The 26,319-nt window shown below is 38.9% G+C and overlaps 3 protein-coding genes across 4 annotated transcripts in view; 2 read left to right on the top strand and 1 right to left on the bottom strand.

Annotated features, from left to right (window-relative positions):
* oxsr1b (oxidative stress responsive kinase 1b) overlaps nucleotides 1–1,751 on the top strand; it is a 36,705-nt gene extending 34,954 nt beyond the window's left edge. Inside the window, exons 17-18 of the mRNA XM_083995675.1 lie at nucleotides 272–336; nucleotides 568–1,751. Of these exons, the coding sequence (XP_083851801.1) occupies nucleotides 272–336; nucleotides 568–642 (140 nt within the window). The 3' untranslated portion in view covers nucleotides 643–1,751. The remainder of the gene's footprint in view (nucleotides 1–271; nucleotides 337–567) is intronic.
* Nucleotides 1,752–5,281: 3,530 nt separating this feature from the next.
* slc22a13b (solute carrier family 22 member 13b) lies at nucleotides 5,282–10,223 on the top strand. Of its 2 annotated transcripts, XM_083995764.1 has the most exons (10): nucleotides 5,283–5,864; nucleotides 6,437–6,540; nucleotides 6,831–6,985; nucleotides 8,273–8,444; nucleotides 8,530–8,650; nucleotides 8,746–8,840; nucleotides 8,927–9,141; nucleotides 9,301–9,409; nucleotides 9,535–9,729; nucleotides 9,816–10,223. In XM_083995764.1, exons 1-10 carry the CDS (start codon nucleotides 5,481–5,483, stop codon nucleotides 9,886–9,888), a joined length of 1,623 nt encoding a protein of 540 aa, XP_083851890.1. In that variant the 5' UTR covers nucleotides 5,283–5,480; the 3' UTR covers nucleotides 9,889–10,223. The 2 variants fall into 2 exon arrangements, with proteins under 2 accessions (XP_083851891.1, XP_083851890.1); XM_083995765.1 differs by lacking the exon at nucleotides 9,816–10,223 and having other exon boundaries at nucleotides 5,282–5,864; nucleotides 9,301–9,414; nucleotides 9,535–9,673.
* Nucleotides 10,224–15,076: 4,853 nt separating this feature from the next.
* On the bottom strand, nucleotides 15,077–21,886 carry LOC311003686 (xin actin-binding repeat-containing protein 1). Its single transcript, XM_083995496.1, has 4 exons — nucleotides 21,740–21,886; nucleotides 20,709–20,836; nucleotides 20,454–20,501; nucleotides 15,077–20,112 (listed from the first exon to the last, which is right to left on the bottom strand). The coding sequence occupies exon 4, from the start codon at nucleotides 20,110–20,112 to the stop codon at nucleotides 15,274–15,276; it is 4,839 nt and encodes a 1,612-aa protein (XP_083851622.1). The 5' UTR covers nucleotides 20,454–20,501; nucleotides 20,709–20,836; nucleotides 21,740–21,886; the 3' UTR covers nucleotides 15,077–15,273.
* Between the last annotated feature and the right edge of the window lie 4,433 nt (nucleotides 21,887–26,319).

Genomic DNA, 26,319 nt, shown 5'->3' on the forward strand with positions numbered 1-26,319 from the left:
TCTCACATATCTGTAACTTCAGAAACAGTTTATGTTGCAGGCTTATATAAAATAAAAACTGGATGAAAAAATATACACAATTACACATTTTGTTCTCTTGGGGTATTTTGATGAATCAGACTTAAACGTCATCAGACAAAAATGATTGTGTGAGGCCCAATGTGTCACATTTTTCATCACATTTTCTGCCCAGAGATATTTTGTGTAAGTAGTTCAGTTTCAGATTTATATTTTGTTTTTATTGGACTGAAACATGTTTTTTTCTTTGCAGTTGCTGCAAATTTGCAGAAAATAGTTGATGAGCCTCAAGCCAATAAAAATGTCACTTTCAAACTGGTGAGTGCAGAATTTCAAATAGAAAGCTTTGAATTTGTTTTTAGGAAAATCATTTGTACGTCTATAAGCATTACAGTATGAGCTATGTTGTTGTATTACAATTCAATCAATAATGTTGCACTTGATACTTCAGTATTAGTTTTACAATGATAATGATAAAAAACTAAATATTGTGAAGTGTCCTTCATGTTTTTATTAACCGTTTTTAATTGTTCCCTTTTGTTTTCACAGGCCTCTGGAATTGAGGGATCTGAAATACCAGACGACATCAAACTTATGGGCTTTGCTCAGCTCAGCATTAGTTAAACTGTTGTTCTACCTGGGACCGTGACTTGCCTAAAAAATGTGAAAATATGAAAAAAAAATAGTTTAATGCATTTTTTTCTTTCTATGGCTGTAAAGAAACCACTACTGCCAAAGAAAACAGTACCGTTTTGTCACCCATAGGATTATACAACGCCACCTCGGTGACTCGGGTGGTCGGCTGAAGTATCAGAACGTACAGTGTAAGAATCACTCGGAAAAAAAAAAGTTTACAGTATATACGTAGAAGGATGCAAGTACCTACAGCAAACATTTTTCAGCTCTCATCCTGGTCTCCCTCATTCTGTTACTTTTTTCTCTCTAATATGTGATGCATTTGCACAATCTGAACTAACACCCCTTGAATCCTGATAAGTGTAAACAATGCCTTATATTCATCAGAACTACTGAATGCACGTTTTGGGGAGGTTCCCTGTTACCGTATGGAGCATTATGTTGTCTGAAGTGTACAAAAGTGGTTTCAAGTGCTGATGTCAACTTTTTCACTTTATTTTGAACTTGAACTGAATTATAAGATGATATTACAATGTGACAACATTTAATGCTGACTGTGAACACTCCCAATAGTAAGATACGTTTTATTTCTGTATTTTTCTTCTTCAACAAATCTCATAAAAACATCAAAATAATATTTTCCTAGTGTGACATTCACTCCCAAACCCATTGGTATTTGAATTTCATTCTTTTAAAGCCGAATAAGTTCCTTGAAAATTTAAATTATTCAGCAAATGTTACTCATGGAGAAGTAAACAATGTTTTTTGGGACTATTTTCATCCGTGGAATGATACACATTTTGTGCATTTGGAGGAGCATGTAAGTTCTCAGGCTACATGGTAAAATCAGTTGAGCTGGCTTTGGCCTTTTCATGGGATTTGTTGATAATAAGAAAAAAATATATGTAAAAAGAAATCTCAACTAATCAACACAATATGTATTCAATATTTGGAAAATACAGTTAAGATATTGCTCACCTCTGTTTTATTTTTATCCTGTTAAGTGAGCTCCTATAAATGATTGATTTAGAATTAATTCAGAAAGTCTTTAGAAAACCAGACTGGCCTTTTCTAAAAAAAAAAAAAATACTCAAAATTTGAATATTAATTGAAAATTGTAAAGTAAAATGTTTGACAACAGCTGAAACCACTGTTGTTGTGTGAGCAGATGTGTCTGTTGGAGTTAGTTTGTGTCTGTTTGGAATCAGTTTCTCAAATTCTTTAAAAAAGAAAAAAAAACACAACTTAAGTGCATATTTGTTTATGTGGATAAACATTAAGTATTTGATTTAACCTCTAGTATGTAAATAATGACATTTGGCTTTGATTTGTTTTTATACTGGGTGTTTCACTCTTGGCCTTTTTTCTGTCCTATGACACGATGTAGTGGGTTGTAGCGCTGCATGAAGGAAGACGATGACGACGACACTGCGAAATTTGGCTTTGAATTCCCCCGGTTTTGCAGGACAAACGATCACTTACTGTATGTCATGTTTGACGTTCATTTACCTTTTCTCTTAAAAGACAAAAAAAATTCAGCTTTTCACTTCAGCTTTTCACTTTTTGCCTTTTTGAAAAGTTTGAATTGATTTTTTTTGCCGTGGAGCCACAGCTGTCCTGATGCACTGCTCAACACCTGCCCAACATGAATTTCCACAAAATTTAGCTGAGTAACAGCAAAAAAGTCGCCTCCAACACTTAAGAAACACCAAGTGGAGGCTGTTTACAGAGGTTCTTTTAAGTCATAGAACTACATTATCACTCTACAAATGTTTTTTTTTTAAATAGCAAAGATAAAATTGTACATCCTCTGGTTATGAAAAGCTCAGCTATGATTGTAAAACCTTGTATAAGATAAAAAATGTGTTTTGGAACTTGAATGAAAACAGCCGTCATCAGCACAGATGTTACATCCTCTCAGACACACACACACACACACACACTCTTTGACGACTGTGTGCATTAACAACATGTTTTTGATGGTGAATGTGCATCTCACAGTTAACTGGCACCGGCAGCAGTGGCGGGTTCATTTAACACTCTGCTCCATTGTGTAGATCTGAAATGCCAGTCAGGTTTTACTGTCAAATTCGTTGATGTGGTAATGTCGTAACCCTCCAGATGCCATATTGAATGAACTTTTTGCTTGCAGATAAAAAAAAAATGTTAAGAGAAAATCTTTGTATTTTGACTTTAAACATGTAAAATTTTACGCTAGCCTTAAATTGAAAATGACCAAGTGTATTTTTTCTCTTCTTTTTGACATAATGTCAAGGTTTTGATTCAGATTTTCAGTGTCTTTGAAATGTAGTTCTTGTTACACGTGAAGATACCTGAAATAAAGATGCGCAGGTGTGTCGACCCTGTCTTCTCCTCCGAGGGGAGCAGCAAAGTCAGCAACCCAATGTTACTCTTAAGTTTCCAAACTGCAGTATTTGGTGCCATTCTCCTGGTTCAGTCTGCAGCTGACAGCAGACAAGGACAGGATAGGTGTGTATGAGCCCTGAGGGAAGTGTGTTTGTATGTGTGTGTGCGTGCGTGCGTGTAAGTGTGTGTGTGTGTGTGTTGCATAGATTGAGCCCTGCTTCTAATGGAGTTGAAGATCTCATGGCTTTGTTCTCATCCTTTCTCCAACAGTCTCTTCTTTCCTGCTTACATGTAGTCTGAAAAAACAAAAAAAAGTTGGAGCAACTGAACAGATGACGACAAAAACACTTTTGTCCAGGCAATAACTCATCTAGGCTGTAATATATTTGAATTTTCCACCTCTTTTCAGTTTTTTCATTCTTTTCATTTGCTCTATTTTTGATCGTTTTGGAGTTCAAAGCATGTTTCTCTGATTATTTTTAATCAATAAAGAACGAGCATATCAGCCTCTTCTTTGCGCTTTCTGATTTTTTTTATTTTAAATGCTCCATTTTCTGTGAGTTGTTGTTCCTATTTATAAAATGAATTATTCAGTGAGACCCGGTCCTCCCTGGATCCTGACCTTAATGTGCCAGATTGACTTACACTTCTGTCTTCCCGCTGTATCATTCAATGAGGAAAGTTTTCCCTCATAATGTAATTGTTATTTTACAGCTGTTTTATAGCTGTATTTGTTCCTCTGCTCTCACTGCCTTCCAGTTAATTATCCTCGCTATCTTATGTCATGACTGCAATTAACCTTTTACGACCCATTCATCCAGAGAAAGTCCGTATGTCCACTTTCTGCTTCCTAAACATTAAAGAGGCGCTCCGGCCATTTAGTAATGCACTGTTAGGAAGTTGGGGGGACTTGGTGAAGCAGAGCAACAGCCATGACTGTTACCTCTTTTAGTTACTGGGTTGTACTTGACGATCAACTAACCTTCATGAGGTAAAACTCTGTGGAAGTCTGAAGTGTTTCTCTATAACTTTCAGGGGCTGAATAAGAAAATCTTTTAAGTATCAGCTAAAAATTCAAGAGTTCAAAACAGGGTGTGGTTTGATGAGATTTAAGTGACAGTTGTCAAACAGCAAACCAGCTGTTATCAGTTTAAAATGTTGCTGAATCCAGATTGGTGCATGGAGCACATGACGTCAGGGTCAAGAGTTCTTCTAAGGTTACTATGGGACGTGATTTGTGAATAGTACATACGTATTCTAAAATCAATTCTAAAGTTTTGGATTTGTGAGAACACAATGTGCTTTTATTCCAGCTGTGAATTGTCGTCATGTTCTCAGGACTTTGAACTCCAGATTTGAACTTGCCAAGTTTTAACTCCCCCAACATGTTTCTAACTGATCCCCACTCAAACCAGTGAGATGAGCAGCACATAGAGAAATAAGTAAAGTTGTTAGAAATAAGCAAAACAGTTCTAATATAAACACTAACAATTAAACCATCATTGAGAATATAAAGCTGATTGAAAAAACTGATTTTACTATCTGTGAATTAGTTGTGCTTAAAATCCCTAACTTGAATCAAAGCGAATGAATCAGTTTAAGACCACCAATTAAAAAATAATAATAATAATGTGACTGAAAGCAAAATCCAGCCCCGGCTTTTTGTAACTGCAGCAAAGTGATTCCTCTCGGTGTTGTGGTTGTTTTGAGAAGTCTTGTGTTTTACACTTCAAAGCTACTGTAGATAAAAGATTTCTGGCTCCATCTGTGTGTGTGTGTGTGTGTGTGTGTGTGTGTGTGTGTGTGTGTGTGTGTGTGTGTGTGTGTGTGTGTGTGTGTGTGTGTGTGTGAGAGAGAGAGAGAGAGAGAGAGAGAGACCAATCCTGGTTTGAAGAACGAGGCCCCATGTGTCCACTCCACTCAGACTTTGATGAGCATTCGTGCTAAGTTCCTGATAAGACTCTCAGACCTGAAATCACAAGTTCACAACACTGCAGACTTTGCTTTAGGGAATCATGAGAGATAAATTACTATAAAAGCAGAGAAATCAGCAGGTGCAATATCTCACTTTATCTGATTGGATCAAACATCACTAAAAGTTGGTTATTATATCCATCATAAAATGACTATTACGTCACAAGCGCCTGAAACATGTGATTACACACTCTCATCCTCTGGCGCTCACTTATTTCTGCTGAGCACAAAGTCAATGTTAAAGTCCAAAAGTCTTCAGGTAAACACTGAGCCCCTGCTGCAGATCTGAACAGCTGCACAACAGCTGGACTTCAGCCTGTCACATTTTAATACTTTGGTAGTCTGTTTGTTAGCAACTTTGAGGGCCATAAAAGCTCTGTGATTGTTAGTTTAACCATTAACTCGCAGGACGACAGTCAGGTTTGATGTTGCTCTGAGCTGGACATTTCTCTGTCACTTCCCTCCGAGGACATCCACACAGCAACATGAGCAACTTCAGGCAGATCCTGAAGGAGATCGGGGAGTTTGGTTTATTTCAGAAACGTTTAGTAGCTATATTATGTATCCCCAGTATTTTCGTAGGTTTCGATGTCATCAGTCAGGTTTTTGTTGGCATGAACTTCCCGCATCACTGTAACACTGACTGGATCTTGAAGCAAGGGCCAAACCTGACGGCTGAGAGGCAAAGAAACCTCACCATCCCCGTCAACAAGGATGGAAAGTACGAAAGCTGTGAGATGTTCACGCCTGTGGATAAAGATTTGGAAATGATTGAAGCATATGGGATTAATACAACAACAGGATGTATGAATGGATCAGATTTTGAAACATCCAAAGGTCCAATGACTTCCTCCAGCATTGTAACAGAGGTAAGAGACCCTAATGTCCCACTGATTGTTACAGATCAGCAGTGTTGGGCAAATATCTGCAAACATCTAGTTGTGTTTTGTGCCGCATCATTTATAAAGCAATAATTAGTTTTAGCTGGGTGTTAATATGGTGGATAATCCATTCAATTAAGTGAATAAGATCATTTATTTTTGCTGTGTGGCTGCTGTAATGTCTTATCTGTGATTTGCTGACTTTCACTTTTAGTCCCTTTAGAGCCACCATACGGATCTGATAGAATTTGGCAAAGGCTAAATTGGCTAAACTGCTTCTTATCCCTGTTGTGATACATGCTGCTGTTTAACACTAAGTTTGTTTCTTCGAAAGATGAATGAAAATCACATTTAGTCCATATGTATTTAACATTTTAAACAAGAACTACACTAGAAAACAAATATGTTGAGGAAAATAACCTCATTCCATAAACCTGTGACTGTAATGTAAGGATTATTTAAAAAGAAGAGTGATTTACATCCTAGTCAACAGTGACTTTATCTGAATAGTGAACAAATTGCACCAGTTTCATTATTTTCTTTTTCCTTGGTGTCATCAGTTTGACCTGGTGTGTGACAGGAGCAGTTTGATTGAGGCATCACAGTCCATCTACATGGCCGGTCTTCTAGTTGGAGCATTAGTGTTGGGGCAGATGGCTGACAGGTACGGACCCCCCACTCTGATGCAACTATGGGAATTAGAAACTGATTAAATTGGGAAATGTATTGCAATTTAAAGCTGATAAGGAAAATTCACATTTCACATATCCTCCTTGCTTGTCTGTTGTCTGCTGTTATTTTGGTAATATGACACAGAATGATTGTTTTTTTTCTTCTAATAATGATGGTATATTTAGAAGTAAAAAGTAAAATACAAGCTTAAACTCATTTGACAATATGATGAGCAGTATTTTATACATAGTGTATATAATGGCTGTCTTGATTCTTTTACAGGTTTGGCCGACGTTTCGTGGTCCTGCTTTCTCACATTCTCCTCCTGGTGTTTGGTGTTAGTGCTGCTTTCTCACCCAACATCTATGTTTATATAGTTCTCAAATTTATGGCAGGCATCTCCATTTCTGGTATTGTAGCCAATGCATTTGTGATAGGTAGGTACGATTACCACAAAGGTTCTTAATGCCTTGATTCTTTTTTTAATGATTAACATTTTATTGGGATTTTTGAATATCACACATTACAATACATGTGGCAAATGTTGGTATGAAACAATATTGAGACTTGTATACAGAAAATAAACAATTTATATCTATATTATACAGTGCTTGCACTCCAGCAAAGAGAGAGAGAGAGAAAACAAGACAAGAACAATCTAACAAAAAATAAATCAGGAAAGCTGCAGCACAACAAAAACACAATTAAAAAGGGAAAAAAGGGGGATAAAGACAAAGAACAATAACAGATCATAACGTGTTACGTGCTCAGCGATGCAGCTGCCGTGTTTAGATTGGTTACCATATCTCCTAATCAGGCTCTTTCATATTGGACAAGTATCGCTCCCATTTAAATCAAAGCTTTCGACTCTGTTTATTAGTCTGTATGATAGGCTCTCCAGTGGAGCCAATCTGGCTGAGTGAGTGTGCCAGAGGTTGACAGGGTGATGATGCCTTATTCTGAAATAATACATTGCGCCCCAGCATCAGTGCTACCTGGACCCACTCTGCAACATAATGCCTCAATTCTTTAAAACCGCCTAATAGCTGTAATTTGTGGTGCTACCACCATGTGGTGCCAGTGTCAAACATATTTAAGCTTTAAAGCCACTGATAGAGCAATAGTGATACTGTGCACACACAAAAGTATTATAAGCTGATTTGGTCTTAATGCTGTTGTTTTGAAGTTTGGGGGTGAGTGTTGCCTCCTAAACTGAAACCAAAACATCCGACTTCAAAACACTAATACTCCTCAAGAATTATGTAATATTTTTTGTTCCACTTTAGGCTCTGGTTTCTCATCTCACCCCAGCCAAAGACAGGATTAAAAAATAAAGAAAAAAGACCTAATTATGTTTTAATAAGCAAAACAAAAAGCTTTTGTTTGGCAAAGCAGAGGGCATGCTTAGTGAGTCTTTCCACCTGAAAGTCACTGATGGCTGATTCTTTGTCAGCAGAAATTTACAGCACATATTGCACATTGGAAATAATCCTGAGGGAGCTCAGTCTGTTGATCCAATCACATTTTAGTGAACGTCTCAGCAGTGCCCTGAGTCACACTGCAGATATGTTATATTATGGTCTGTTTTGCAGGTTTTCATTACGGACATCAGCTAAACACGATGTTGTAAAACTGACAGTTATAAAAACAAAGGATAAATATTAACCTGCAAACACACAGGGAAGCATAATTGATGCCTTTTCTGTTTTATTTTTGTTCTAAAGGGGGAGAATGGAGCGATTCTTCAAAGTTTGCTCTCTGCACAATCATCTGCCACTCTTTCTTCCCTCTTGGACTGATGATGTTGTCTGGCATCGCCTACTTCGTCCGTAACTGGAGGATCCTGCAGCTCGTGCTCTTCAGCCCTCTTGTTCTCGTTGTGGGAGTATTTTACTGGTCAGCAGCCTTATGTTTATTTCTAAACATTTCCATAGAGGTATAGATTTTATGTTTTGACCAGGGACTTGTATATGCCTTCTAGGATTCTTCCAGAGTCGGCTCGCTGGCTCATCACCCAGGGCAAGAAGAAGGAGGCCATAAAGGAGATCCGTAGAGCAGCTAAGGTGAATGGGAGGAAAGTCCCGGAGGATTTGCTGGACAAGGTGAGAAGCCTCAATCACACACACACACACACACACAAACGTACTGAATAAATAAACACTAACTACAAATATACTCCTGCTTCTGAATTATTTAGCTAGAAGATGAGAGTACATCCAAAAGAGGAAGCATGCTGGACATCTTCAGGATATCATATCTGAGAAAACGTGCTATCGTAATGAGCTTGGTCTGGTGAGTATTTATCTCTACCTGTCAAATTGGCGCCCATAGCTTTGTGGTGGTGGCACTAAAGATATCTCTCCCACTTTGTACTGTAGGTTTGGAACAAGTCTGATGTACTATGGACTGAGCCTGAATGTTGGCAACTTTGGTCTGGATATCTACCTCACACAGTTCATCTTTGGAGCTGTTGAAATTCCTGCACGTGTAGGTTGTTTGCCTTTGCTCCAGCGCTTCGGGAGGAGAATATGTCAAGCAGGGGTGCTGTTCTTTGGAGGTGCTGCTTGTCTTGGGATTCTTGCTATTCCAACGGGTAATTTGTTGCATTACGATGGAGTGTTTTTGTAATCTATTAGGAATGTATCTGGGATTTTATTCTTTGCCTTGTGATAAGTGCATTTTTCCTCTCTGACAACACACACTGTATGTCAATTTATTTGTGTCTCCAATGTGTTTACCATTTATCCATTAGATCTTCCTGTAGTGGTAACAGTCATAGCTGTGCTAGGAAAATTTGCAGCAACTGCCAGTTTCTCCACAGTCTATGTTTATACTGCAGAACTGTATCCTACTGTTTTAAGGTAAGGTAGGTAAAGTCTCAGAGGTAAAACATTAAAATGATATTATACATCATACTGACAGAAAGTACCAAGTTTCCCTATGTTGCATAACACGAGATTGCTAATGAGCCCATTGTTTATTCCAGACAGAATGGTGTTGGTCTGAACTCCATGTTTGCTCGTGTGGCGGGCATCCTCGCTCCACTGATCCGACTCCTGGACGATTACCATCCCACCATCCCCATGCTGATATACGGCATCGTCCCCATAGTTGCTGGATGTTTCTGTGTACTACTGCCTGAAACCCGCAATGTTGAACTCCAGGACCACGCTGAACCAACGTGAGCCCCTCTCACAACAGAGCATGCATTTCTCCAACAAGAAGGTCAAAGCAATTATGTAATAATATATATATTTTTATTTTCAGAAAACCTGAGGATCAGACAGAGACGGGGTCCGTCCCTAAAGAGGTCACAGCAGGAATCGGCACTAAAATGTAAATCGTATGAAGGAGTAGTGTGCTTCTTCTCAGCTGAAAAAGTGCCAACAATAATTTGTTGTTATGCAGTGGTTTAACTGAAACATGTTTAACTGTATTATGTTTCATATTTAACACCAGATTTCTTTTTTATATACAATATTACAATCTGTTTTCACTGAGGAAGTTATACTCTGTTCGATAACTGGAATTTGTATGCATAGAAAAATTGTATATTTAATATTTTGCTTTACACTTATTTAATTGAGTTTTCTCATCTACAGTAGCCTATGTCAGTTTTATGACTCAGCTGTAGACTATTATGGAAAATAAAAATAAAAATATATTTTGTTGTCACATTTTTCTTCATCCTTGATCTGTGAATTAAGCATGGGGGCCGAGTTATTTTCCTCAAAAGCTGGTAGATTGAATTCACATTCATTAAGTAGCCATAGCACCACTCAAAATGAATGCTAATGTTGCTACATGGCTGCTGGAGGCAAAAGCAACATTTAATTCCACCTTTATGATGTGTGAGTGATGCTCTTGTTGTTTTCTTGTTGCCCCCATGTGGCCATGAACTCTGACACTGTAAAAGGGAAACTTCATCCACAGAACAAAGCTTTGATAATGTTAAAAACTGTACCTTCACACTAAATTGATAGTGTTGAACACTGTTGAACAAGTTATTCATCATGATAAAACATTCATGGAAGGTATATCTTTATTATATAGTTACAGTTTATTAAAGATTAATGTTGGGTGCCTATTCAAACTATTAGAAATTGATTTATTCACACAAGTTGTTGCATTTATTGAGATAAATACAGTTAATTCAAGTGTTCCTTTCCCAACAACAACACATGCCTACACATCAATATATTCAAGGTCAGTTAATATAAAATACTATGTGCAGGTACAGCAGGTAAAAACACCTTGATCAATTTAGCAGACAGTACAGACACTTTCTGGCAGGTAGCCTACAAACCTCGAACAAAACTACTCATGCCACATTTTTGTGAGATGTTTTTCTTTTTAAAGCCATTATTTTATTTAATCTAAACTAGCCTTTATAAGACTTCAGAGGTGCCACTGAAAAAAAGGCATGAGTCCAAATTGAAAAAAAGAAAGAAAAGAAAAACTTATTTTGAATACAAGCCCTTAAAGTTTATTATACAATATTAATGAGGTTGATGCAATGACTAGAAATAGCAAGAGTAGGAGTGCTGACATACTAGTAGCTCTGTGAGGCTTACAGGCACATCTAGCTTTTAGCTAAATGCTAACATTGACACGATAACATGATCACACTGGCAATGGCTAAGATGATGAGGTTTCACAGTTACAATGTTTAGTATGGAAACACTAACTAATTATGCCTGAGGCTGAGGAGCATTTAGCTAATTAGTTCTGCAAGTCATGAACAAAAGCATTTGGCAAATTTAAATTTTGTCCTCCTGGTGGGGTGGCTGCTTTCTCATCCAATATCATTTACAAATGTCTCTGTTGTCATTAAGGTAATTCCATCCTTTTGTCCTGGCTATAAATACAAAAATATATCTCTTTTAGTGAGCAGATTTTATGTTAATGACTTCAAATTTGTATGAGATTCCTGGTGGGTGCATGTCGTTGTGTGTTATTGCAGGTTATGGTGTAAACCCCATGTGTGCTCATGTGCATCCATGCTGTCTTCCATTACATCACATGTTGATATATGACATCATCCACATTGCTGCTGGAGGTTTCTGTTTACTGCTGCCTGAGACCCACAAAATGAGTCTCACCAAACTTAAGTGAGCTGGTGAGTCCTTTAAACTGATTATGGAATAGATGAATCATTACCATGAATAAGAATCTGCATCTGTCTTATTGTAAAGAAAAAAAATAGTTGTCTCAGTTTTGAGACTAAAACACTGATTTAAATACAACACATGCGATTAACTATAGCCTACTGTTTTAATATTTCTAGTGTGACATAATATTAAAACTATGCACTGTAAAAATCATCACCCTTGATACCTTCATTCCCCGTAACGTTATCTATCAGTGAGCAGTTATCAGCCTTAACTAACTTGTGTTTCATTCACAGATGTTTAGATTATGAGATTTTCTTTTGATAACCTGACTTTTTATGCACATTGAATTGTGCATGGGTGTGTCAGATACACATTTGTTTGTCTCCCTTTCCTTATCCGTTATCAGGTCTGAAAGCTATAAGGTTTATTGTACAGTAGGATTAAGATGCAGACACTAAATTGATTGTGTTGATTGTGCAATGAACTAATTACAAAGATAAAACACGTCACCGACTGTCATAAACTGAACAGTTCAACTACAGTTTTATCAAACCACATGCAGCAATTACACTGACATAATGACCTCACGTCAACACAAAGCTCACACACTGTGCAATGCTGAGCATTTTTTTTATTTTATTGTCAGAATAATTTCTGCAGTATAGGTACTGAAAACTGGAACTAATGCATTTCTTCACACCTGAAATTGGCTCTGTTTAATGAATTGAAATATCCCTTTCTTTCACTTAGTAGCTATTTGCACCTAAATGAAGGGCCTTTGAATTTACTGTAATGTATTTGTCATTATGTTATTGTCATTATATGCTCAATATGATTTTTACACTGGTTTTGCATTGGGTTTGGTATGAAGCAAGATCTGATGAATTCATGATCAAGGAACACTTATATTGAAAGATCTGATTTTTTTTTATTCATCTTGAAATTTAAAAACCTGGTTTTCCGTTTTACTTAATAAAGATTATTATAGCCTATAGAAAATCTTAATAATTGTGAACTAAAAAGCAATTGATTTAATGAACTGGAATGAATAAACACACTCAGATGTGTCAGTGTCTGTCAGTACAGTTTCTTACAATGATTAAGCCATTGCTGCAATATGATTTTGGGTGATATATCAAAGCACAGTTAATCATTACCATTACATAGATGAACACATTGTGAAATGTGGGCGACAGTAGCATCACAAAGTGCCTCAAACACATCTTCAAGGAGAGTTTTCATGTTCACTGTCTCACTAGCTGAGGAGAGAAACAGAAAACAGTTGTGTTGTTTTTTAAAGCCACTGTAATGATTGATCATGAACATGACAACAAATACACATAATAAATTCTGCTGCGCCTGCCGGTACTCACATTGACACTGAATATTTATGCTTCAGATTCATCGTACACCCCATCAGCATTGTTCCTCAGAAGCCACCGGTTCTTGTGTTGAGCATGTCCGAAGCCCTCGTCATAATTCCCTTTTCGTCTGAACAGTTGTTTGTAGTGAAATATGCAGTAGAAATCCCCGTGTAAAGGTGTATAATTGTACATGCTACAAATGAAAACAGTATGTCAGTTAAAATACAAATTAAGTGGTTGGAGGTAAAGGATTTTGGTTTCGTAGCTGTGAGATTAATTTGAAGTGTGGTTTTTTTTTTAATGAATCAACCAGTCTAGTCTATAATAAGTCTATAATAACTATTGACCCTGATATAGAATTATATTTCTTGTGTGTGTTTGGAAAAAAAAGAAAAAGTTTTGCATTATATTTATACAGTAGATAGCTTTAGATAAAAAAATACATAAATAAATGTTTTTTAAAAAGCCCAGCCTTGCAAGGTTCACTCAGTGTAGTGTTAGCCTGCAGCTGTGCCAAAACTGTGTGTTTCCAGCTATGGTTTCCAAATATTGAATAGGGAAAACAAATGATAAGTATCCTCTGAGGTCTTTATTGTAATGCAGCTAAGACACAGATGTGACTGCATGAGAAATGTCACAGGAATTTCACAGTTGAAGATAGCAAACCTTGAAAGGCTGTCTGAAAGATGCTAACAATAAGCAAACACCTTTTATGTGCTTTCAAGGTCCTGCTTCTGAAAGATGTCTTAGGAAAATGTTTGAATATGTGACTGAAAAAGAGGGAGGTCAGAAATGCCCTGAAGCAGCCTCAAGATCTGTGCTTTATGCAAAAGTAGTGTCAAATATTATTTCAACTGTATACACAAGCAGGGGAAGCTGCACTGCACCCTGTGAAACCACCCAGTAGGCTAGTTTGAAATAATATGCTCAATTTTGACAATGGGAACTGGAATTAAAATGGATAATTTGTCTAAGGCTACTGAATTTTTGTGTAGGTTGTCTCCATGAAATAGCCTAATGTTATCTTCTTCTCTCTCTTTTTTATTTTTTATTTTTTTTTACTCTATTTTATGTTTGTAATATAGAAAAAATAAACATGATTTTACGTCATCATCTCTATAGGCCTAACTGTGATTTACAGACTATAAGGGGGGCACTGAAGGCACCATAAGCGACTGATGAGGGCAGGAAGTGCAGGTGAGGTGCAGCAACAGGTCCGCCGGAAGTTATGGTCGGAGAAAAAAACAAAACAAAACACCTCAAACACAATGCGGACTTGTAGGAAGATTTCATGGTGAGTGAGATTCAGTTATTAACTTTATATTAACGACAGGTCGTCAAAGTGTTTCTCTGCTCAGATGCTAGTGAGCTGTCATGGCTGAGACGCGTTGTAGCAGCGAACAATGAAGAACGATATTGGAGCTGCCGCCGCCGCCATTAGGCCACCTTCACTCTGTCATACAACCATGGATGTATTATATTAACGCATACAACACAGATTTGTTTATTATTATTTTCTCATTAAGAGTCTGTGACCGTGTTTATCAATTATTACTGCTTGCTCTCTGGCTGTAGCCTATGACTTGCATTGTGTGTTAGCATCTGTTTTCAGTTTATTGATGGTTTTGAATTTGTCATTGATTAGTAGGCTACCATGGAACCAGCTTGGCATCGTGAGTTGTCCACATGCAATTCAGGGCTGATGTGTCAGAAGAAGAAGAAGGAAGAAGGAGAAGAAGCAGGTGATTTCCCTGTAAAATATTGTAGCATCTCACCTTAATTTTTTCTTGCAGTGTTTACAGCAGAAGCACATTTTGTGAAAAGTGTATTTGTCTGCAGTTATTTTTTCCATTGGATAAACTGGCTTCAGACAGGCAGAGCACATCTCTTGAGAAGTTGGCTGAAACTGATGAGAAAAATCAGATATTTTAAGCCTCATTAAACCAAAGGTTGTTTGTTTTTTTGACAAAAGTGAACATTTATACCAACAAACACAAAGCCATTACGTAAAACCAAAAATGTGTATTTAATTTCAAATGTAAGCCAAAAACTTTGTTAAATACAAGCTGATAATAAATCAAACATGAAGTAGAATATCTTAAATGAATGATAACCCTTTATAAATAAACAAACAAGCAATGATAAACAACATAGGCTACTTAATATTTTGGCTAATAAATTATTTACATGACATCTTTGCCATTAAGAATATGAAAAACACTGCAGTGACTGATTGAATCCTATGATTTAAGGTTTCTGATTGATCGGCAGTCGAACCTCTGGGTATGTTGTGACCTGACTGACCACTGGCTGACCTGTGGAGGACTTTGTGGTTTCTGGCTGAGTAGTGAAAACTGTTGAAGATTTGGATGAGTAAAACCGATTACCAAAATGATCAGTCTTCTCATAGTTCTCTGTGACTGTTTTGGTTCCTATAACGCTGTTTCCCTCATGGTCGGTCTGCACCTCAAGTACACTGAGCTCTCGTTTAGGATTTGGTGGACTGTGAGTAGATTGTTTTTGACCTCCTTTTCTGGGGTCCTTCTTTCTGGTTTGAGCAGGGCTGTTGCACGTCAGCATCTTTGTTGTCCGGAATTTCTCCTCTGTCTTTGGGCTTTGCTGACATGTTGGACAGATTGTGGTCTCTGGTGTCAAAACATCTGTTTTATCCATTTTTCTGGCAGCTGACTGTATAGAGATGAAGGCAGGTGAAGAAGGGGGACTTACTTTTTTTGCAGAGGCTACTCCATTGCTTGCACTTAGACCAGCTTGGAGAGCTGTGTGTCTCTTTGAGGTAGGGCTTTCCTGTGCCTGTTGTGATTTAGTTCTGCTTGACCCGATGCTAATTTTTCTGATATTAGTAGAGGACGGGGATTCTTGTCCTGCCCCTAAGGACTCTTTGAACAGGCACGATAAACCAGCAATATCTGAGTCAGACTTTAATGTGGAGACAGAATAAAGAGCCTTCTTTATGGCTTCTTCTATGTCCATAAGTCTGGCTAAAGTCTGCTCTTTTAGATTCATGATTTCCTCACTGGCTCTTTCAAGATCTCCAAAAATATGTGCCATTGAGGCTTTGCTTTCAGGGTCATCTTTCAGCAGTGGCTTCTCCTCTCTGTGTTGCACTTTTACCTTTTTTTGTTTCATTTTGTTGGAACTGACAACCCAGTCAGGGACGTTCTCGAATACTCCCCTCAGAGACCTCACATCAACCTCGCTTGTGTCCTGTTCAATTTCTTCAACTCGGCAGAGAATGCTCTGCAGTTCTTCCTGCTTTCGCAAGTTGTCAAAAATTTCCATGGCTGCTGTTATGTTCCCCCTCATGATCTCATCCATGTGAACTGACAGCCGCTGTCGGCGCTCGTCTTCTGTCTCGGTTCGTCCTTTTTTCCCCCTCATCTCAACTTTGCTTTCTTGTATTACTTCTCTCTTGTGGTTGTCTTTGCTGTCAGCGGTTTGTCCACTGGTGTTTGCACCACTGTGGGACGGACCAGTTATAGTCTGTTGTGGTTTTGAATCTGCATGTGTGAGAATAGTTGAGTTATTATTTCCAGATGTATCTTGTGGATTCTTGTTGTCAGCCAGGGCGATTTTTACTCTCTTTGGCTTAACAGGGGCATTCTTTACTGCCTTTTTACCTCCAAATTTCTGGCATGCTTCATGAAAATCTACATGACTCTCATCTGTTTCATTCATGTTCACATTGAGAGGGGGTTTTTCCAGGGGTTTTTCCACTCTTGATGTGGGATTTATCTCCCCTGGTCGAATTAGAATATTCTCTTCAGTGTTATCGACTGAGCCTTGGGCGTGATCTGTTATTTGAATTTTCTGAGACATCTGAATATCTTTACAGTCTAAAGAATATGGGCCAGAGTCTGCACCACTGTTTGTTTTGGACGGATCTTCCATATGTTCATCCTTACACAACACCCATGTTGTCGGCTGTTGAGCAACAGTTTCTTCCCTCGATTGCTTTTTCATGTCATGTCTTATAGTATTTGATTGGGTTGCCTCGGGATTCTTTGTGTTGGTTGATTGATTATCTCCTTTTTTTGCTTTCAGATGCTCTGGTTTAGGTGGGACGGCTGGTTTTGTTCCAGGAGGCCTTTTGCTTTTTTCTGGGGCAGTACTTGCAGCTGGTTTATTTAAGGTTTCACTTTGGCTTTGGGGTTCTGTATTTGCGTCAGTCACCTCTTCCTTGGAGACGTCTTGTCTCAATGGCACGTCAATGGATCTGGATTCAGTCAAAGGGCAAAACTCTTTGATAATGGGGTTTTGAACATACGCCTCTTCCACATTTTGGGATCTTTCTTTGTGGGGTTTGGAAGAGCTTCTATATATCATAGCTGCTTTGAAATCCCCCCTTGTGACATTAATGTTGGATCTCCCCAATGACTCCAAAGCTTCTTTAACTTTACCCTCAAAAACAACTTCTTCTTCCTCTTGTTGTGCAGGTGTTGTTTCAGTCACAGCCTCTGAATGTTTTTGGACCACTTCTGTGGCTATTTGATCTGTTTTGCTGCAGCTCTTAGTACTATGCACCTTCTCAGAGTTAATGTTCGCATGGCACGTCACTGTATTTTCATGATGGAGGACTGATTTAGGTTCTTGATCCCACTTTGGCTTAGTGCATGAGCCTACTTTTTGGTCCACATTTTCTTGATTCAATCCTGTGTCTGTTCTTGAGTGTTTGACATCACCTTCTGTACCTAAGGCAACCGATCCCTGGGAGGATTCTTGAACAAGGAATTTCTGTTTGTTTTGGGATGATTCATACAAAGACTTGGCCTCGATTGTGGCCTGGTGGAGGCTATTGATTGCAGTTTGGAGGTTCGAGATTTCGTCATTGTCATCTACCACCTGAACTAATTCAGCTTGGTGGACCCTGTCATCATCCTGTGTCTCAAGATGTGGATAAGTGCCCGTAGGTGCTTGGCCATCACACTCCCAAAAGGTATTTTTACTTTGCTCATAGTTGAATACTTCAGCATTGCCTTCCCTAGAGGACTGGCTCTTTTCAAGTGGCACAGATTGACTGGTAAATGAATGAGACATTTTGGTAGGTTGGACATGGTTTTTATGACTGCTTTGCTTTTCCTGTGTCTGTCTCTGATCTCCAGAGAACATGCTTTTCAGTCTCTTTACATCCACTGGGATCCACTCCGGAGAACTCTCCTCTAATTGATTCTCTGTTGATTCATGATGAAGCGTTGTGCTTTGTTCGGCCTCAGTTTGGTTTGGAGTGAGTTCTTCTCCTTCCTCTTCTGGCTCAGCTTGAAGAGTTTTCAAATATTCCAGGTCTCCCTTTTCAATACAACTCTTGAACAGTTTCACGTTTCCTTTCACTGTGACTTCAGGCCTCATTGTTCCTGTGCAGGTTTGGTCTTGAGAAGTTTCTAGAAGGCAGCTTATGGTTGATTCGACAATGCCTTTTCTTAGTCCTTGATTTTCAGTTCTACAGATATCAGTTTTCTCTGTTTCTGGTTCATCGAAATCCACAACTTGTCCTTGTGGAGCACAGTAACTTTTCACATCTTCCTCATCAAAGTAATTGTGGAGGGAGTAAACGATGACTTCAGCACATTTGTTGGCATCCTGCTGAATGATCACTCCTTTCCTCAGAGAGTTATCTTGGTTGAGAATGTCCTCAACAAGCTGAACAACATTGGCAGTTTTAACCTCAGTCTCTTGGCCCATAGTGAATTGACGCTGGTGAACAGGTACATTCACCAATGTGGCCTCCATTATTCCTTTACTATCCTCCTTTAAATAAATGATCTGAGGCTTTAGGTTTGCCCGTGGTAGCAATTGGACTATGAAGTTTTGTGCACCACCTTCAGCCACCTCATCATCTTTTATCTCAGGCCCACTCTGTGATAGTGTAAATTTAGCCTTTTTAGCTATCATTGTCTCATTTACCTCAATGATAGAGCCATCTGAATGTATAGCATTAACGCCAAAAAGGCAACTCAGGGTTTCCTTGATGTTCTCTACTAATGTCTCAATTTCATCCTTGTTCTGATGCCTGATTTTATCAAATGGCATCGATTCAAACAGATGGGCTCTGTTCTTGACATTAGTTACTAAATAATCCTCAGCAGCCCCAGTGGGACTTGTTGGGATCGGGGATTTTGATGCATGCACACTGGGACTTACTGGGGTCGGGGATTTTGATCCATGAACATAGGAATTTTCTCTTTCTATATTTGTTGTGATAAATGGGTTATTTTTGAAAAGAGATACACTTGGTTTGATAATTTCCTCAGATTCTCCTGCACCTGAAATACTTGTAAGGGCATCCTCAAAGGCTTGTTCATCATGAAAACATTCTTGCCCTTCAGGAAAAGTCCTGTGAGTGCTTTGACCAACAGCATGAACAAATGGCCCTGGATCACTGTGTGGATTCTCTTTGCAACTCATTTCCAACTCATGTTTTTGTTTCTGGACTGGCTGTGCCTCATCCCTGCAAATAGAAACCTTCCCATGGAACTTATTATCTGGATTTGGCCTTGATGTTTTCACAGACTGACTCTCAAATAGCCTCCTGGTAGCGTGAACATCTATTCTTATCATCTCCTCATCACCCTCTCTGTTAGGTGTGGGACTCGGACCAAGTTTTTTGTTATCCTCCATGAGCCCTTTAACACTTTCACTGCAAGGCCTCTCCTCAAACACAGCTGATGTTTTGCTGACATCGCCTCCGTCCACCGCCCCATCTGCCATGTGCATCTTTGGGGTGTACGGAGCATTTTTGTTACTCAAGGCACAGTTCTCAAATATCAAGCGTCTTGAGAGGACCTCTCCCTCGTATCCAGTTTCACCAGCTGTCACCCCAGTCTCTGAGCTCAACACCTCAGCAAGCTCCTCATCCACAACTTCATCCAGCATCTTCAGCTCTGGGTGGGTGTGCTTCAGGAGTCTCCTCAGCTCACATTTCTGTCGCTGCTGGTATAACTCTTCTTTGGAAAGTTGGGCTGGCACAGAATGTAGGATATGTGCCCCAGATATGTCCTCTGGTCCTGCCTGCTGTCTGGCTAATGAAGGTGGAGGGAGGTCATCTTCCCTTTGTTGGGAGTCTTTGTCCATCTTAGAAGAACAAAGTAATGTTCTCGTCAGTGAGTCCTTTTCAACAGGAGTTAGCTATCCAGTGAAATCCATGCTCCAGAGTGCAGCCAGAGTTGTGTGTTACCTTCCAAATCATGCCAGGTGTTTTGCTTTCCACAGCCAGGTGTCAGTGTGTTAGTTGAGTCCAATGCAACGAGCAAATGCAACCACAATGATAACTCAAAATAAAAGGACGTGAAAAGCAATCACATTTTTTCATTCTTCGGCTATTTATAAAATGATGATGAAGGTTTTTCCATTATTGTGACAATACAATTCAGGGCACACCATCATGCAAAATGTCTGGTGATGTTTTATCTTACCTTGGTTAGTTTAACTCTTTTGCCAGGTTCAGATGACTGATCTTTTGCCTAGATGAAAAAACACAGTAATCATTACATGATATAGTTCAGCATTGTATCGTATGATCCATGTTAGATCATGCTAGTTAGGAAAGGATACAAACAAATCTGCATGTTAACGACCAGTTTTCCAGATATGATCACTGACTGAAAGCCAGAACCAAGACTTCTGACATCTTTTACAATGTTGCACTGAATGAATAGACAGATGTTTACCACTTTTGTTGGTTCCTGAGGTGCCACCTTTGACAGATAGAGGGCAGAGATAGCTTTGACTGAGACGGATCCCTGGGTTTGGATGAAAGAGCTGTCTCTGAAGTCGGCAATCGACTTTCTCTTTTCATCTGCAAAGATACCAGACACAGCAGCTTTAACCACTTAAATTTGGGTTTGAATGTCTTGAGATCCATGTTAACAGGCAAATCAAGTAAATGCTGTGGCATGTGATCAAATTTACAAGATTGGGATTTGAAGTGAAGATAAAAGTAGTTGCAGTTTAGTTTTTTCGTGCTGACTGGTTAGCGTTAGTTGACAGAAAGGCAGCTGGCTTGTCTCAAAATAATGCACTGTGTATTTCTGGAGACTGTCACAACATCATGTGACTCAGAGAAAGACCATCTTAAACAAGTGACTCATTTTAATAGCATACAGCTGACTTCTCCCACGTCAACAAACAGTGTGTTAATAGTCGTGAATTTTGTGACACTAGTAGTTACTCTCTCTGAGCAGATATTTAACAGCTGTCATGTCCTCGAGTTATAAATGTACCACTCGTGGTGGAGCAGCAGAGATACCTGACTCCACTGACACACATACTGAGTGTTAAAAAGATAGACAAGTCAGTGCAGCCACAGTTGACTAGGCATAGAAAAGCAAAAGTAAATACATGACACATTAACATTGTTTATAAAGGCAAAGATAAATCAGTCGTCTGTCATCAGCTGGCAATCAGCGAAACGCAGCAGAACACAGTGACTCTTTTAGATGAGAGTTTGGTGAGTGTTAATTGTAATATTCAAAGCAGCCTATTGTTGATTTTAAAGTTTAAACACTCTAGTATTTGCATATTCACGTAGACATAAAAACTCCCATTCATAAGTGCAGTTAGCTGTATCAATATAGGTGTTTAACTTTATGGCTTTAAAAGGACGTTTAAGAGTTAGACCATGTGCAAGCCAGGTGACATGCAGATAACACTGTAATCAGCTGACAGACAGATCATTCTTCAAACACAAATCTGTACTTACAGAAAATGAGCAGCCTCTGATTCCCTGCGTCCTACCAGGTGCCTTATTTCCTTAAAGTGTGTTTTTGTCTAACTGATGTTGCTGCTGTATACTGCAGGCTTGTGTCCGGTAATGCAGCCCCTGCCACTTTCAGTCGCTCCCCTGCCCCTGTCTCTTTCCCGCCCCTGTGACAGCTGACCCTTTCACCCTCATGCACTTATTCAGGACTTGTAACATGCCGGCTATTTCCGTCCCGCTCTGGAGTGGCCGACTGTGGCCGCACCAGGTCGAGTCAATCACGGCACTTCTTGCAAAGTCACTGTGTTGATATTCAGCTCCGTTTCACCTCTTCCCTTTCATTTGCACCGTCCACACAGCTTTGACCTGAGTCACAGGTCTAGCAGAGAGCTTTCAAGGGTATGTTTACTAGCAAATTGAATTTAATTTGTTTTGCTGTTTGTTTGTTTTTTCGTTTTTTTCCCCACAGAATTTGGCTGAGAAGCTAAACACAAAAAACCCACATATTTGCATATTAAACTGACCAACTGTGCACTGGCTGAAAGACTCTGCTCGCAATAATTTGAATCTGTTCATTGAAAATATACTACTGGTAGTAAATAAATTGCCTCTGTCTTGTGTTGCATAAAGTAGTTGATACCAAATTAAAATAAATTTCCTGAGGAAATTAATAAGAAATTTAATAGAAAGTTTTATTCTGTTGTGTTTCTCTACTGGTCACATGTCCGTTTCTGGAAGAGTGTTAAGAGTTAATTTTCAGTGTTTTTATTATTGCAACATGTATGACTGGGATTTTTACAATTAGGTTGTTAATGTATTTTTAACCTTTTTTATTATTTTATTTTAAACTTTGGCTGCCAAATGAATCCCCCTCACTTCATATTTAAAAGCTCTTCTCTATGTTCTACGAGACGACTCATCAACACAGAGATCATTTTATGACATCTGTCACGCGGAATGAGACTTTCATTCATTTCCCAGGTTTAGTGGGCAGTGTAGGAAAGCACTGTGCTGAGGCCAGCTGGTCACCACAGAGCACACTGTGATTAATCTTTTTGATCTAGGAGGAAGTAATGTTTTACTCACCAGCCTGAGACACTGCAAGTGTCTCAAAATCAATACCTCCTATTGTTCTCCTCCTTTCTCTCTGGGTTTGATTCACCACCTTGAGAGGGAAATAAAAACTATTATTGCCATGAAGTAGATGTATTCATATATCTTTTTCTATATAACCTGAATCTTTAAAATGAAACTGAAACGGCTATCAGTGCATCTGATCTGAGGCAACTTCATACACAAGTAACACTAGAAGACAACTAAATAAAAGTTAATTACAATTTACTGAGGTTTTTTTTTTTTTTTTTTACATCAGTAATACTTGTAAAAGCCACAGTACAAATCGGTATTTTCTGTTGTGATCTGTTGAGAAGTTCAAATTCCTTGTCTGGACCTTAAACCAATACGATGCATTTTATTTACCTTTCGAGTGACTTGATCCTGTTTTGCGCCACCTTTGGTGTGATTTACGGGTACATCAGCAGGACGTTTTGTCTCTTTCTCTGCGGGCTTCTTCACCTCCTCACTGTCTCCGTTCATCACGGGCATGATGTCTGCCGCCTTGTAAGGCGACTTGAAGTTTCCATCTCTGAAGCTGCTCTTCACCTTGTTTTGCGTGGCAGCCTTCGACTCGTACAAAGCCTTCAGGGCCTCTATGGAGCCGCCGCTGTTTTGAAGGCTTCCCATTGACTTGCTGCGCGTTAAACTGCTTTTGGCTCGAGACCGTTCCCTCTCCTCGTTTTTCCTCATCAGAGACCCCAGATGAGACTCTTTACTCTCCAGAAGAGGTGGTGATATCTGACAGCGATACACGCAGAAAGAAAACATGTTTTCCTGCAGCTGCATTGATCATGTGGCTGCTTTGTTGCGCACTGTGGAAACAGCTCAAAAACGATCTTACCTCTTCCAACACTTGCTTTGGCTTTGCTTCACTAGCACTGACCGAAGTTGGAATTGATTGAGTTGATGCACTTACTTCCACTGTAGTTTGATACCTGTTAAGCACACAAAAGCATTATTAATAATCCAATAGCACCAAAATAGATGTAGATTATTATTGTAATAGTTGTTGCTACAGATTGTTTCTTTCACCTTGAAACCAGTAGGGACACAGATGCTTTCTTGTCCCATCGCCCCGCCTCTGACCAAGTGGGCTTGTCACATGACGGGGCGAACCTGACGCTCTTCAGCGACTGGGTGCGCCGCAGGTTACTCTTCCACTCCATGTCAAATTACTAAATCACATCAAGGCAGAGCAGAGTTTGCAAAATAACTGTATGATCTATAAAACACGATGAATAATCAATGACATTATCGCCGTTATTGCAACACATTGGATCAGCGGGCTCTGGATGTGATATTCTGTTTAATCTTTAAACCCTGCAAAAATGTTTAACTTGTTTTTTTTAAATCAAAACACCACAAGTGAGAATTTTATCTACTCTATAAAGCTTCACTATTTCCCATTTAGTCACAAAAAGGGTAGATGAGAACATCAATAATGCAGAGTCTGGAATCAATGAGATATAGCAAAGTACAGTGATTCGAAGATACAATGCAATTTAACAACAATGCAAACAGGTGTAATAACCAGAGATAATGATTCATATTTTCAGTAAGTGAGAAAAAAAAACAGCTTTTGAGTTGAATACTTACAGATACCTCACAGATGTCAGTCAGTGTCTGCTCTCTCTGACAATCACAAGCACTTCCGCAGCATCACAAGACTTGCACACGATGTGAGCAAAGTCCTTTTTCTTCCTCATTACCACAGACGGTGTAAAGACGTGATCTAGGAAAAATGTTGAGAGTGGCAAACAACCAGATATAAATCCCCAAACACAGCTTAGTAATAAAGGCTTTTGTCTGAAATACTGATAGGTGATGTGAAAACAATGATCCCTCTCACTGTGTATCTGTTGTATTTATTGTGTGTTTTGCCTCTACACGAGTCTCCAGGAGATGCCACAGTGTTTGATGTCAGGTTTAACCTCCAAAGCTCAGATGTAATTACTCGATCTTTGAGCAGCAACAGACCATGCACTAAGATAAAATGAGATTAACTTTATTGATCCTGAGGGGAAGTTGGGTCATTACAGCAGCAGCGTGTGGAACATAGACAAAGAAACAACAAATAACATTTTGGAAATGAGTGAATCATCTGTTGCTTTGAGGATGTTTTTTTTTTTTTGCGTGGGTCGAGTTTTGACAGATACTGATTAACAGAGGTTGCCAGGTTACACATTTACACATTTACAATCCAGCATAACACCGTACCAGCACAAAAACTGCCTGTCCACAAAATTTAAACTGTACAAACAACCTTAGCATTTTAGAGAACATCTATTATGCATGAGGTTGAAATGCGTGTGGTCTTCCAAAATTCCCAACCAGCACTTGTACCTTAACCATGAGACATTGGGCTCATTGCAGACGGAGCAACGTTGGGTGCATTTAAATGATTTTAAGCGAATGATAGAGAGACCCCGGAACAGCTTTACATTATAAATGTTACTCATCATTGTCTAAGTACAAAACAGCATCCAGGTCTTAGTGATTCAGTGCAGTCGAGGACGAGCCAGCAGGGTTGATGCAACAACATCACCAGTATCAGTTAAAAAATGACTTTAATGACACACTGAACTAGAAATGTATAAAACTAAGACACACAATGTTGCTCAGGGCTGCAACCTCTTAACGCTCTGCCCCCATTTGGAGGCCTCATTATCAACAACATCTATAAACTCCAGTGGAATGAAACCAATAATTTTCACTACCTTTTTTTTCTTTTTGAAGGTGTTTTTAGCTCCTAAATTAGATTTCAACCAGCGGGGGTGTAGTAGTCCTAGAAAGCCTTCCGGGAACAAGTGTTGTAGAAGTTCGTCTCCGCCCAGGAATTCCAAGACTTCCTGACCCTCAGGGGTCAAGAAGCAAGAACAGGAGGAAGCTCTGCTGCCTCATGATCTCGCTGACAACACCGACACCCACACCGACCCCAACCAGACCCCCCCCCTGACACACACACATGGGTTTTACTGAGATTCAACTGTAAAATTGCAAACCATGTTTATTAGAGTTAAACACGCAGCTCTGGTCATGGCATCTGGCACACACCACAGTACATGAAAGTTTATTACATCCATCATTAAGCTGTTAAGTAATTGTAACACATTATTGCTATGCTACAATCTCTGTGCATAAGTATGCAGCTTTTTTATTAACGCAAAATGACAGCTGATTTATTATTATTATTATTATTATTAGTAGTAGTAGTAGTAGTAGTAGTAGTAGTAGTAGTAGTAGTGGTGGTAGTAGTATTTCTATTGTACTGTGTTCTTATAGCTGCATTCATTGAGGTCTTTTGCCACTGGGGGGCAGTGGAACATGGTCACAGTTATCACATTACAGTGTTGTTTTATAAATATATATATATTTAGTCTGTGAAATATAATACCATAAATAGTGGGTTTAATATTTTAAGTCTTTTTTTAATTGATTTCATAAAAGCTGTTAAAAGTTATCAGTTA

This window comes from Trachurus trachurus, assembly GCF_905171665.1.
Source record: "Trachurus trachurus genome assembly, chromosome: 20".
NCBI lineage: Eukaryota > Metazoa > Chordata > Actinopteri > Carangiformes > Carangidae > Trachurus > Trachurus trachurus.